The following is a 12,368-nucleotide window of genomic DNA, read 5'->3' as shown; positions in this document are numbered from 1 at the left end:
TCTCATGTTACCTTTTGCATGTGTAATAAGCATTCAGACCATCTGAGACCAGCTGGGTCATGATAAGATTATGCACAGAATAACAACCCTGTACCTGTTAAACATCCTTTATAAAAGCAAAAAGTGGCCGGGCGTGGTGGCTCATGCCTGTAATCCCAGCACTTTGGGAGGCCGAGGCGTGTGGATCACCTGAGGTCAGGGGTTCGAGACCAGCCTGGGTAACCTGGTGAAACCCCGTCTCTATTAAAAATACAAAAAACTTAGCTGGGCGTGGTGGCGGGCACCTGTAATCCCGGCGACTCAGGAGGCTGAGGCAGGAGAATCTCTTGAACCCGGGAGGCAGAGGTTGCAGTGAGCTGGGATTGCGCCATTGCACTCCAGCCTGGGCGACAGAGTGAGACTCTGTCTCAAAAAAAAAAAAAAAGCACAAACCCCAATATTATCATGATTCTTTTCTTAAGCTATGATTATAAGACTACTAGCCTGCTATAATTGCCTACTTTATTGTCTATAAACTGTACACGGGTAGGGATGTGGTCTAACTTGTTATCCTTTATATTCCTACCACCTAGCACCAGTGTCTGACATATAACAAGAACTCAATAAATAAATGGATTTTTCAATTGAAAAAACTGATATGGCCTGGTGCAGTGGCTCACGCCTGTAATCCCAGCACTTTGGGAGGCCAAGGTGGGTGGATCATAAGGTCAGGAGTTTGAGACCAGCCTGACAACATGGTGAAACCCCATCTCTAATAAAAATACAAAAATTAGCTGGGCATGATGGTGCGCACCTGTAATCCCAGCTACTCAGGAGGCTGAGGCAGGAGAATCGCTTGAACTCCAGAGGTGGAGGTTGCAGTGAGCTGAGATTGCATCATTGCACTCCAGCCTGGGCAACATAGCGAGACTCTGTCTCAAAAAATTTAAAAAAAAAAAAAAATAGAGAGAAATAACCGATATTTGAGAACCTTCTCTTAAAAACAAGGACTGTTACCTCAAAGTCATCTTTAAGATTACAGTTGAGCAGAGGCACTCTAGAACACATGTTGTAGGCTACAACAGTCATCAGAAGGAAGGAAGGATGGTTGGAAAAGATATTATCAAACAATTTCAGCCACTCCTCTCTTGTCAGCACTTCTGAGAACACAGTTTCAAGAAGAGGCCATGCATATAGCTAAAACAGATAAGGAAAAATTTATTATTTTTCTAGGGAAAAGTAAAAATGGAGTCATTGGTAATATTCCCTTACATTCGATTTAAGCTATGAAAATCATATTAAATACATAATTATGAAAATAACTACCTTAATTTGGACCCTTCTTTACAGACTTTCAGGAAGGCAGTTTAATGAAGAAAAAGAATGGAATACTGTTAAAAATACAACATGTAGTATGCTTTTTATTATACTCCTTCAAGAAAAGACTGTTTATACCAGAACCAATGTTAGCTTACAAAATAAGGCATGTTATTCTAAAAACCTTATGCTTCTTACCTGGGAGGTTATATCATGATCTATGAAGTGTTGCAGCAGTTCCGTGTCATGAAATGCCAAAACATTTTCTATCATACTAAGAATATTGATAGGAGGATTAGGAAAATATTCAAACCAGTGTTGACACCAATTGACTATGAAGGAAAAAAAAGAAAACATATCTTTAAATATCTTTCTATGTTATCAAAACTCTTTGCAATTCTTAAATGTATCCAATCTTTATGTTCTCAATATGTCCATGAATAATAAAAAAAAAACTCTTTGTATTGTATGACAATCAATTTTAATATTCTATCATGTTAACATAGTATGTTTACAGAAATTTTGCAAATTTCCTTACAGTAGTCAATGAAAAAGTGTTAATTAAAACAAACAATCACAACTTCTCAAAGTACTCCTGGTGGCATTCTGGCTCCTGACTCCTGCTTTGTTCATCATCTGATTAACAAAATGATCTTTCTAAAAAGGGCCCCTATTTAACCCTTCATTAAATGTAATCAACGTTAGCATGCCAATCTCCTCAAATCTACTAAAATTCACAAGTAATCACAATTAGAAAAACTTAAGGAAAATGTTCAAAATTACATCAGCAATATATAAAAACAAATGTGTATATACTGTATCCCTAATCCCTTAAACATTATAATGACAATAAAAATGTCCTCATTCTGAGGAAAAGACTGATTGTTCTATAACCATGGTAACAAGGAATAACCAGTAAATAGCCACCAGGACTGGTTTTATATCTAATTGATCACTGACAACTTGTTTCAGTAAACTTGACTTGAAAACCAACCAATCAGTAACAGTGGCATTCTTTGAAAGTCAGCTAGTCCAAAGTAGAATATATTCAACTAACTCTAAGGCTGACTTTGACTCACTTGTGCTCTGTAATCAGTAAAATGACCCACAGATTGTTCTCAAAACCGTATATAAGACCATCGGTTTGTTTTGTTCAATAAGACTATGTTTAACTTCTCCTTTAGTTAATTTTTAAATTTTTTAAATTTTAAATATTGAGTTGTAGATTCATCCTTTGATAATAAGATCTCCTATCTCAAAACAGCAAAAGAAGGCTTTATCAGCAGAATATTAGATTACAGTGGTTTATAACAACTTTCCAATTCTGGAGTTCCATTATTTCACTTATTATTGATCATTTAAATTTGAGTTAATAATGAAGTCATAAATAAAATCTTGCAAAGACTGAGCTTTAAAAAATATTTCAAATTCTCTGTAGCTCTTAATTTTTTTTGTTTTTTTTTTGAGACGGAGTCTCACTCTGTGGCCCAAGCTGGAGTGCAGTGGCGCGATCTCGGCTCACTGCAACCTCTGCCTCCTGGGTTCAAGTGATTCTCCTGTCTCAGCCTCCCAAGTAGCTGGGATTACAGGCACCTACCACCACGCCCAGCTCATTTTTTTTTTTTTTTTTTTTTTGGTATTTTCAGTAGAGATAGGGTTTTACTATGTTGGCCAGTTTGGTCTCGAACCCCTGACCTCAGGTGATCCCCCGGCCTTGGCCTTCCCAAGTGCTGCGATTACAGGTGTGAGCCACCATGCCCAGCCCAGCTCTTAATTTTAAGTGGAAAAATATGGTTCAGCACCTGAGTACTTGTTATGTCTCAGACACTGGTAGTTCTGAGAATTTAAAACACCACACATATACCCAAAGGCCTGATCCTTACAATCTTCATTAAGAGAGCACTGTTTTTCCTTAGCAAGAGGATATCCTACTGCATACAGTAACTGTCTGCCTGCTCTTAAGTATTTTTATTCTGCTTTGATGCCACCACAAAAGCATGGGTAGAGGACCTAGAGAGAGAACTGACAGATAGCAAAATACAGAGAAATGATAATTGTGTGGAGACTCTTTGCTAAACCAAAATACTTTATGTCTGGTCATAAAAGAGACTCTAGTGTCTAAAAAAGACTTTTACAAATACATTCCAAATTATACATAGATGTGACTTTTCCTTCAAAATGTCTTCTAAGTCCCAACTAGCCTATAAACCTGAAAGCCAAAATGATGGCGTATCCCAGCAGTGCTAGTACTTAGCTGAAGTTCAGTACATTTTTTAAAATTGTGCTTACTTAGAAGCATTCAGAATGTCAACAAAACAGTTGCCACTTTTTTTTTTTATAATTATAGAGTGGTATTCAGTTAACAAAACATTTATTTTGTATAAGCTACATCAGAGAAAACTGAAGATAAAAAAACTACTATCCCCAAACAAAATAACTAATTTATGCTGTGGATTAACAAAAACTTGCTTTTAGATTTCCATGCCAATTTATAATTCCCATAGTGTACCAAGCAAAGTTAATCCTATTGAAAATATCACCAGGACAAGGCTACCTAAAGACATTCGATAGAGTGTTAACTATACAAAAAAAGACACTGTACAGTTTAAACAAATGTTACACAGCCTTACATTTCAATTTTTTTCTTTAAAAGAAGTGAGTGTGTACAGGAGTGTTAAATCCTTTATAGACAAAAAGAAAAACCTATGCTAGAACCAACATCATCTTCTTCATCTTCCTCATCCTCCTCCTTTTTCTTGCTTTTTTCAGCCTTGATGGTTCTCATTTTTGCTGCATCAGGCTTTCCTTTAGCTTGGTATGCAGCAATAACCTTTTCGCATTTTTCCTTCGGCTTTGCAGCCTTCTTGTCAAAAGGCTGTTTGTCATCTGCAGTGGTGTCCCTCCATGTCTCTTCCAGTTTCTTTGCAGCATCACCAATGGATAGGCTGAATGTTCTCCTTTGATTTCAAGGCAATATTAAGAACAGAACAAGAAAAAGGTCAAAGGAGGCCTCTTGTGAGATGCATTGGGATCCTCAAACTTCTTTGTTTCCCCTTTAGGAGGGATGTAGGTTTTCATTTCTTTCATGATGAAACTTGTCTGCCTTTGCCGTGTCTTCAACTTTTCCCTTCCCTTTAGCAGACATGGCCTTCCATTTCTCTGAAGCCCTTCTTAGAAAACTCTGAGAAGGTGACTGCAGTATCTGGGTGCTTCTTGTGCTTCTCCTGGCAAATCTGCACAAAGGACGCATGTGATGACATTCTGCCTCTCAGCCTCTTGGAATTGCCTTGCTAGTGTTTAGTTCTTTTTCCTCAGTGAGGGTAGAGTCACCCAGTGTCCATCGGGCTCGTACCTGTGCCAGTGGAGCTCCAGGTACTGCAATGGCCATGAAAGCAGGTCAGACGCAGCCTCCTCACTCGCTCCCCTCTGAAATGTTACTCTTTAATAAATGTTTATTGAGTAAAACTAATTTGAGACCCTTGATAAAAATCCACCACTCATGCTGACCATCCAAGAGGAAATAATAATCTCCCAAATTTAGATTTCAGGCATGTTTGTTCAGAAGAGAAAAATCAATTTCCTTAGTATAAAACATTTTAGCTATGTAACAAGATTTTACCAGAAATAAAAAAAATAAAAAAGTTTTGCATGCATACCTAAATTAACTATAATCCGTTTCTTTCTGTATTAATTATAGTAAAATAGATGTTATTTGCCACTTTAACCATTTTTAAGTATACAATTCAGAGATTAATCTCATTCAGGGTTATACAATGATTATCACTATCTACTCCCCAAATCCTTTCAATACCCCAAATAGAAACTCTGTATCCATTCAGGACTAGCTCTCTGTCCCACTTTCCCTAGCCCCTGTAACCTCTAATTTATTTTCTGTGTCTATGAATTTGCCTATTCTAGATATTTCCTAAGTGAAATCATACAATAACTGTCCTTTTGTATCTAGTGTATTTCACTAAGCATGATGTTCTCAAGGTTCACCCGTGTCGTAGCTAGTATGTGGCAGGACCTCATTGCTTTTGACAGCTGGATAACATTCCATTATGTGTATTTACCACACTTTGCTTATCCATTAATCTGTTAATAGATTGTTTCCATCTTTTGGCTATTGGGAATAACGATGCTATGAACATTCACACGTGAGTATCTGTCTGAGTCTCAGTTTTCAATTCTTTTGGGTATACATCCAGGAGTGAAATTGTTGGGTTATACGGTGATTCTATGTTTGAATTTTTGAAGAAATGGCAAGTTGTTTTTCATAGTGACTGCACCATTTTATGTTTCTACCAGCAATCAATGAAGGTCCCAATTTTCCCACATCCTCAATAAAATGTGTACAACATTTTTAAATTATAGCTATCCTAGTAGGTATGAAGCGGCATCTCACTGTGGTTTTGGTTTGCATTTCCCTAATGACTAATGATGCTTGAGCATCTTTTCATACTCTTGGTGGTCATTTGTACACTGCCTATGGAGAAATGTCTACTCAAGTCCTTTACTCATTTTTTTAATTGGCTTGTTTGTCTTTTTGTCATTGTGTTCCTTTTGCTTTTAAAACACGGTAGTGCTATTGGCAGGTAAATTAATACTTGTGTTAGTTTGTTTTGCTATTGCTATAAAGAAATACCTGAGACTGGGTAATTTATAAAGAAAAGGGTTGAACTGACTCCTGGCTCTGCAGGCTGTCAAGCAGGGCTCCAGCACCTGCAGGAGCGACAGATGAGGTGAGGGCCAGGGAGACAGCAGCAACGAGAGCACAGGGCAGACGGTGCCATGCTCTTAAATGACTAATTCTCGCGTGAACTAACTGAGCTAGAACTCGCTTACAACCAAGGGAATGGTGCTAAGCCATTTATGAATGATTCCCCCTCATGATCCAATACCTCCCACTAGGCCCCACCTCCAACATCAGGGGTCACATTTCAACATGACATTTGGAGAGGACACACATCCAAACCATATGACAACCTTTTTGGGGAATCGATTATTCTTATTTTATGACCCAATAACACCAATTCTGGGAATCTACCCAAAGGAAACTATTATGTTTGTATGTGAAGATAGTTATAACGTTGTTACTTTTAATAGGTAAAATGCCAGGTGCGGGGGGCTCACGTCTGTAATCTCAGCACTTTGGGAGGCTGAGGCGGGTGGATCAGTTGGGGTCAGGAGTTCAAGACCAGCCTGGCCAATGTAGTGAAACTCTGTCTCTACTAAAAAAATACAAAAATTAGCCAGGCGTGGGGTGGCAGGTGCCTGTAATCCCAGCTACGCGGGAGGCTGAGGCAGGAGAATTACATGAACCCAGGAGGTGGAGGTTGCAGTGAGCACTATTGCACTCCAGCCTAGGTGACACAGTGAGACTCCAGTCTCAAAAAAAAAAAAAAAAAAAAAAAAGAGGTTAAAATTAGAAACAATCTAAATATCCAAAAAGATTAAACTAGTACATGCACATTATGTAATAATAGCCAATAAAAAATGTTTATGAAATTTATAAAAATAAGGGAAATATATATAACATGAAGTAAAAGTAACAACAAAAAGCTGCTTTGAAAGTGTGGAAAAATTAGAAAAATAAAATTCTTGCAGTTGGGGAATACATAAATGATATATCCATAAGATGAAATACTATATTATGCAGACAATAAATTATTATTATTATTTTCTAATTTTTTTTTTTTTTGAGATGGAGTCTCGCTCTGTCTTGCCCAGGCTGGAGTGCAGTAGAGCAATCTCAGCTCACTGCAGCCTCCACCTACTGGGTTCAAGTCATTCTTCTGCCTCAGCCTCCTGAGTAGCTGGGATTATAGGCATGCACCACCACACCCGGCTAATTTTTGTATTTTTAGTAGAGCTGGGATTTCACCATGTTGGCCAGGCTGGTGTCAAACTCCTGACCTAAGGTGATCCACCCTCCTCAGCCTCCCAGAGTGCTGGGATTACAGGTGTGAGCTACTGCGCCTGGCCTAAATTATGTTTTTCACGAATATTTAATGATTTGGGAAGAAATGCTCTTATAAGAAATCACCATTTTCAAAGATTATCTTTGGAGAAGAGAAACATTGGTAAATTTAATTTTCTTTTGTGTATTTTCCTATATTTTTCACATTTTCTCCAATGATCAGTAAAAAAATTATCAAAACAAGTACAATGTAACAAAAACGTAGAGAAAAATACAATAAAATATACAACATCTATACACTTGAAACTTTTCTTATTTCTACTTTTCATAATTTTAAGTTAAATTACTTATCTCCTTTGTATAAGAAAAACACATTAAGTAACAAAGTACATATAAAATTGATTTTTGTTAAACCATCTATAATTTAGATCCAGTTTAACAGACCTGATTTTACTAATATGAAAATAATGACTCAGCTTTCAGTGTAAATGATGACGATAGAGAGTAAATACAGTGGCTGCAAGTACAGACTACGAAGTCTGCCTGCCTGGGTTCAAACGCTTGCTCTGCCCTTAACCTAACCTTGGGTAATTTATACTTTCTGTGCCTCACGCTCTTCATCTGTAAAAAGGGGATAAATAATACCTACAGCATAGGATTATTTGAAGGATTAAATGGATTAATAAACGCAAAACACTGAGAATGGTGTCTGGTACACAGAAAATGCTCAATAAACATCAGCCATGGATGATGAGGATGAGGACAGAGGCCAACGCTTGGGTATTAAATCACAGGAGCTATGTGCAATGCTTTACAATTATAACAGTTCTATGAAGAGCAACTGTCTTTCAGTAAGTGAAGGATCTGCTTCATTCTTACTAGCAAAATCCAGTCTATAATACTTTTAAAACTTTACTATCCAAATTTTGTTTTCTTTTTTTTTTTTGGAGACGGAGTTTCGCTCTTGTCGCCCAGGCTGAAGTGCAATGGCGCGATCTCGGTGCACTGCAACCTCTGCCTCCCAGGTTCCAGTGATTCTCTTGCCTCAGCCTCCCAAGTAGCTGGGATTACAGGTGCCCGCCACCACGCCCGGCTAATTTTTGTATTTTTAGTAGAGACAGGGTTTCACCTTTCACCACATTGGCCAGGCTGGTCTCAAACTCCTGACCTCAGTTGATCCGCCCGCCTCGGCCTCCCAAAGTGCTGGGATTACAGGTGTGAGCCACCGTGCCTGGCCTCCAAATTTACTTCTAAATAAAAAGGTTTACATATAAATGCTTCAATTGTCTATTTTATGTTTGATACCTTATTGTTTCACACTTTCGTGACTTAAAAGTAGAGACATCTAGAATTGTTAAATGTTGCAAAGGTGCAAAGACATCAGGAAAATGTATAAGAATCCATTCTTGATCTTATACTTTAACAAGTATTTACTTACTTATGAGAGTAGCAATAACTTCAAAACAGATGAGTTGGTTGTTCTGGAATAATTTTACAAATGGAAATGCCAAGAGTGGAAGATACGGTGTGTCACTAAAAATGACAGACCAGTGAGCTAATGCAGATAAGGTTCTGTGAATAAAATAACTTAGCATTAAAATTTATTTGAATAAATAATATCTTCACATGATAAAAATTTGATACAAAAAGTATATTTGGTGAAAATTCTTCCTTGTATCCCTATCATCTAGTTCACCTCTCCAGAAGTAACCACTGTTAAAAGTATAAATCCTTTCTTAAAAAACCACAAATGGTAGTATATTATAAAAATTGTTCTGTACTTTGCATTTTTCAATTAATGGTATCTTGGAAACAGTTTATATCAGTATATGCAGAACTTCCTTACGACATTTTACAGATGGATATGACAGCTTTGTACCGATACACCTTCATTTCTCTTTTTTTCTTTTGTTTTCCCGAAACAGGGCCTCGCTGTGTCACCCAGACTGGAATGCAGTGGCACAATCATGGCTCACTGCAGCCTTAAACTCCTAGGCTCAAGTGGTCCTCCTGCCTCAGTCTCCTGAGTAGCTGGGCCTACAGGTGTATGTATGTCACTATGCCTGGCTAATCTTTTTTGCGGGTAGAGACAGGGTCTCACTATATTACCCAGCCTGGTCTCAAACTCCTGGGCTCGAGCAATCTTCCCGCCTCAGCTTCCCAAAGTGCTGGGATTAGAGGCGTGAGCCATTAGAGGCGTGAGCCACTGTGCCCATCCACCTTCATTTCTTTAACATGATCCCTATCGTAGGGCATTTGCTTCCAGTCTTTCATAAGCAATGCGGTGCTTAATGCCACTGTATGTACCGTACAGTGTGTATCATTCTTCACATGAGAATACAGACTTGGAAATTCCTAAAGTGGCATTGCTGAGTCAAGAATACGTGCATTTGCAATTTTGAAAGTCAGTGCCAAATTGGCCCCTACAAAAAGTGTCTATTTACGTTCCTATGACTCGCGTAAAGGGATGCCTGTTTTTCATACTCTTGCCAGCATATTATCAACGATTTTTAAAAAACCTTTAATCTAGGTGAGAAATGGTACTTCAACGTAGTTCCAATTGGCATTACTCTTTCTATGAGAAAGATTAAGCATCTTTTCATGCTTAAGAACCACTTCTAGGCTGGGCACAGTGACTCATGCATGTTATCCCAACATTTTGGGGGGTTGAGGCAGGAGGACTGCTTAAGCCCAGGATTTTGAGACCAGCCTGGGCAACAGAGCGAGACCTCATCTCTACAAAAAATTTTAAAAATTAGCCAGGTGTGGTGGCACACACGTACTACTCAGGAGACTGAGGCAAGAGGATTGCCTAGGTCCAGGAGTTTGTGGCTGCAGTGAACTGTAGTCACACCACTGCACTCCAACCTGGGTGACAGAGCAAGATCCTGTCTCTAAAACAAAAAACAAAAATAAATAGAAAGAACCATTTTACCACTGTGAACTGTATATTAAATTGTTTATCCATTTTTTTTTACTGGCTGGTCCTTTACATGTTTATTTATATAAGCGCTTCATACATTAAAGAAACCAGCGTTTCATTCGTCATGTTTTACATATGTTTTTTTCAGTTTTACATGAGTCTTTGTTTTGGAAATTATTTTTACATGTAGAGATTTTTATTCTTATCAACCTCTTCTGGATATGTCATACTTAGAAAGGCCTTCATTACCTCTGGGATTATAATTCTCCCACATGTACTTTTAATACCTGTACTGTTAATTTCCTTTTTTTAACTTTCTGTTTTGAAATAGTTTTAGATTTACAAAAAAAACTGCAAAAATAGTAGTTTTATTGTATACCTTTGGCCTAAATTCCCCTAATGTTAACATCTTGCACATAGTACAATGATCAGTACTAAGAAATTAACACTGGCACGATGCTATTCACTAAATTATGGACTTTACTCAGATTTTACCATTTTTCCACTGATATCATTTTTCCGTTATTTCTTTCATTTCACCAACCCCAGATTCAACATTACATGTGTTTTGTCTCTCTAGTTTCTTCCAATGTGAGAGTTCCTTAGTTTTTCCTTATTTTTCATGACGATGCGATTTTTGAGGAATATCAGTTATTTTCTAGATTGTTCCTCAATTTGGGTTTGTCTGATACTTATGATTAGAATGAGGTTACATATTTTTGGCAAGAATATCACAAAAGTGATGTGCATCATATTGACGTCTTATTACCAGTAATTTTATTTATTTAATTTTTGAGATAGGTTCTCACACTGTTGCCCAGGCTGGAGTGTAGTGGTGCTATCATGGCTCACTGCAGCCTTGAATCTCCACGCTCAAGGAATTCTTCCACTTCAGCCACAAGTAGCTAGGACTATAGGTGTGTGCCACCACACTCAATTAATTTTTAAAAATTTTTTGTAGAGGTGGGTTTCTGCCATGTGTCCCAGGCTGGTCTCAAACTCCTGGGCAAGTGATCAGCCCACCTTGGCCTCTCAAAATGCTGGGATTAGAGGCATGAGCCACCACTCCCGGTGTACTAGTGATTTTAAATGTGCTTACTTGGTTAAGCTGGTATCTGCTGAGTTTATCTACTATAAAATTACTATTTTTCCATTTGCCATTAATAACTATCTTGGGGGAGATATTTTAAGACTATGCAAATATCCTGTTAATCCTAGAATTTTTTTTTTTTTTTTTTTTTTTGAGACAGAGTCTCACTCTTTCACCCAGGCCGAGTACAGTGGCGTGATCTTGGCTCACTGCAGCCTCCACCTCCCGGGTTCAAGCGATTTTCCTGCCTCAGCCTCCCAAGTAGCTGGGATTACAGGTGTGCACCACCATGCCCAGCGAATTTTTGCATTTTTAATAGAGACATAGTTTCATCATGTTGGCCAGGCTGGTCTCTAACTTCTGACCTCAGGTGATCCACTCATCTTGACCTCCCAAAGTGCTGGGATTGCAGGCGTGAGCCACTGTGCCTGGGCACCCCTAGAACTTTTGTCCAGTAATTTTAGCATCAATTTGTGGATCTTGCCTCCAACAATTATCACTGTGGTGTTCCAATGGTGATTTTCTATATCTCTAATTCCTTCTATATTTATTAGAACTGTCCCTTCTCCCTCATTTATATCTTTATTTATTCAATTATTTATGTCAGGATGAACTCATGGATATTTATTTTATTCTGTAAGTTACAATTGATTGTTATTTATTTTGTTCCTCAAATTGTTCCAGCTTTGGCCACTGGAAACTTTTAGGTTGAGTCATGTGCCCTTGTGACATGCCCATCCTTTCTGAGCACTTCCTTACTTTATGGCACTAAAAGATTCTTCAGGTTCATCTTGTATTTTCCCCATACCAGTAGGTGCGCTCACTGTTACCAGGGTGTCATTGCTAGGCCTTCTCGGTAGACAGAGCTTGGAAACATATGCATGTATACTAACTCCTGCATACATACATATCTATATTTCTTTCTGTGTCTATTTATCTGCATATACGTTAAGAACTAATGCTATTGATTCCAATCAACTACTGCAAGATTCATTCTAGCCCTCTTGCTACTTATCTTCTTTCTCTGAGGGTAAGAAACCTGGCTCTCATCTCTATTTAGCTATTTGTATACAGGAAGTGGCTTCTACACATAAAGTAGTTTCAGACTTGCTAACTCCACATTTATTTCTAATACTCTG

General features: G+C 38.1%; 1 protein-coding gene across 20 annotated transcripts in view; it reads right to left on the bottom strand.

Annotated features, from left to right (window-relative positions):
- Positions 1-12,368, bottom strand: part of TBC1D31 (TBC1 domain family member 31) — a 95,813-nt gene that overhangs the window by 37,542 nt on the left and 45,903 nt on the right. For 13 of the 20 annotated variants that reach the window (XM_054497461.2, XM_054497477.2, XM_054497464.2 and 10 more), the window contains 3 exons: positions 8,655-8,788; positions 1,495-1,628; positions 997-1,176 (listed from right to left, as the gene is read on the bottom strand). In XM_054497461.2, coding sequence (XP_054353436.2) covers positions 997-1,176; positions 1,495-1,628; positions 8,655-8,788 — 448 coding nt within the window. The remainder of the gene's footprint in view (positions 1-996; positions 1,177-1,494; positions 1,629-8,654; positions 8,789-12,368) is intronic. The other 7 variants (XM_063669050.1, XM_063669053.1, XM_063669054.1 and 4 more) reach the window with 2 other exon arrangements.

Source organism: Pongo pygmaeus, chromosome 7 (assembly GCF_028885625.2).
Source record: "Pongo pygmaeus isolate AG05252 chromosome 7, NHGRI_mPonPyg2-v2.0_pri, whole genome shotgun sequence".
In the NCBI taxonomy this organism is placed as follows: Eukaryota; Metazoa; Chordata; class Mammalia; order Primates; family Hominidae; genus Pongo; species Pongo pygmaeus.
Note: the sequence above shows the minus strand (reverse complement) of the source record. Positions and strands in the feature narration are given on the sequence as shown.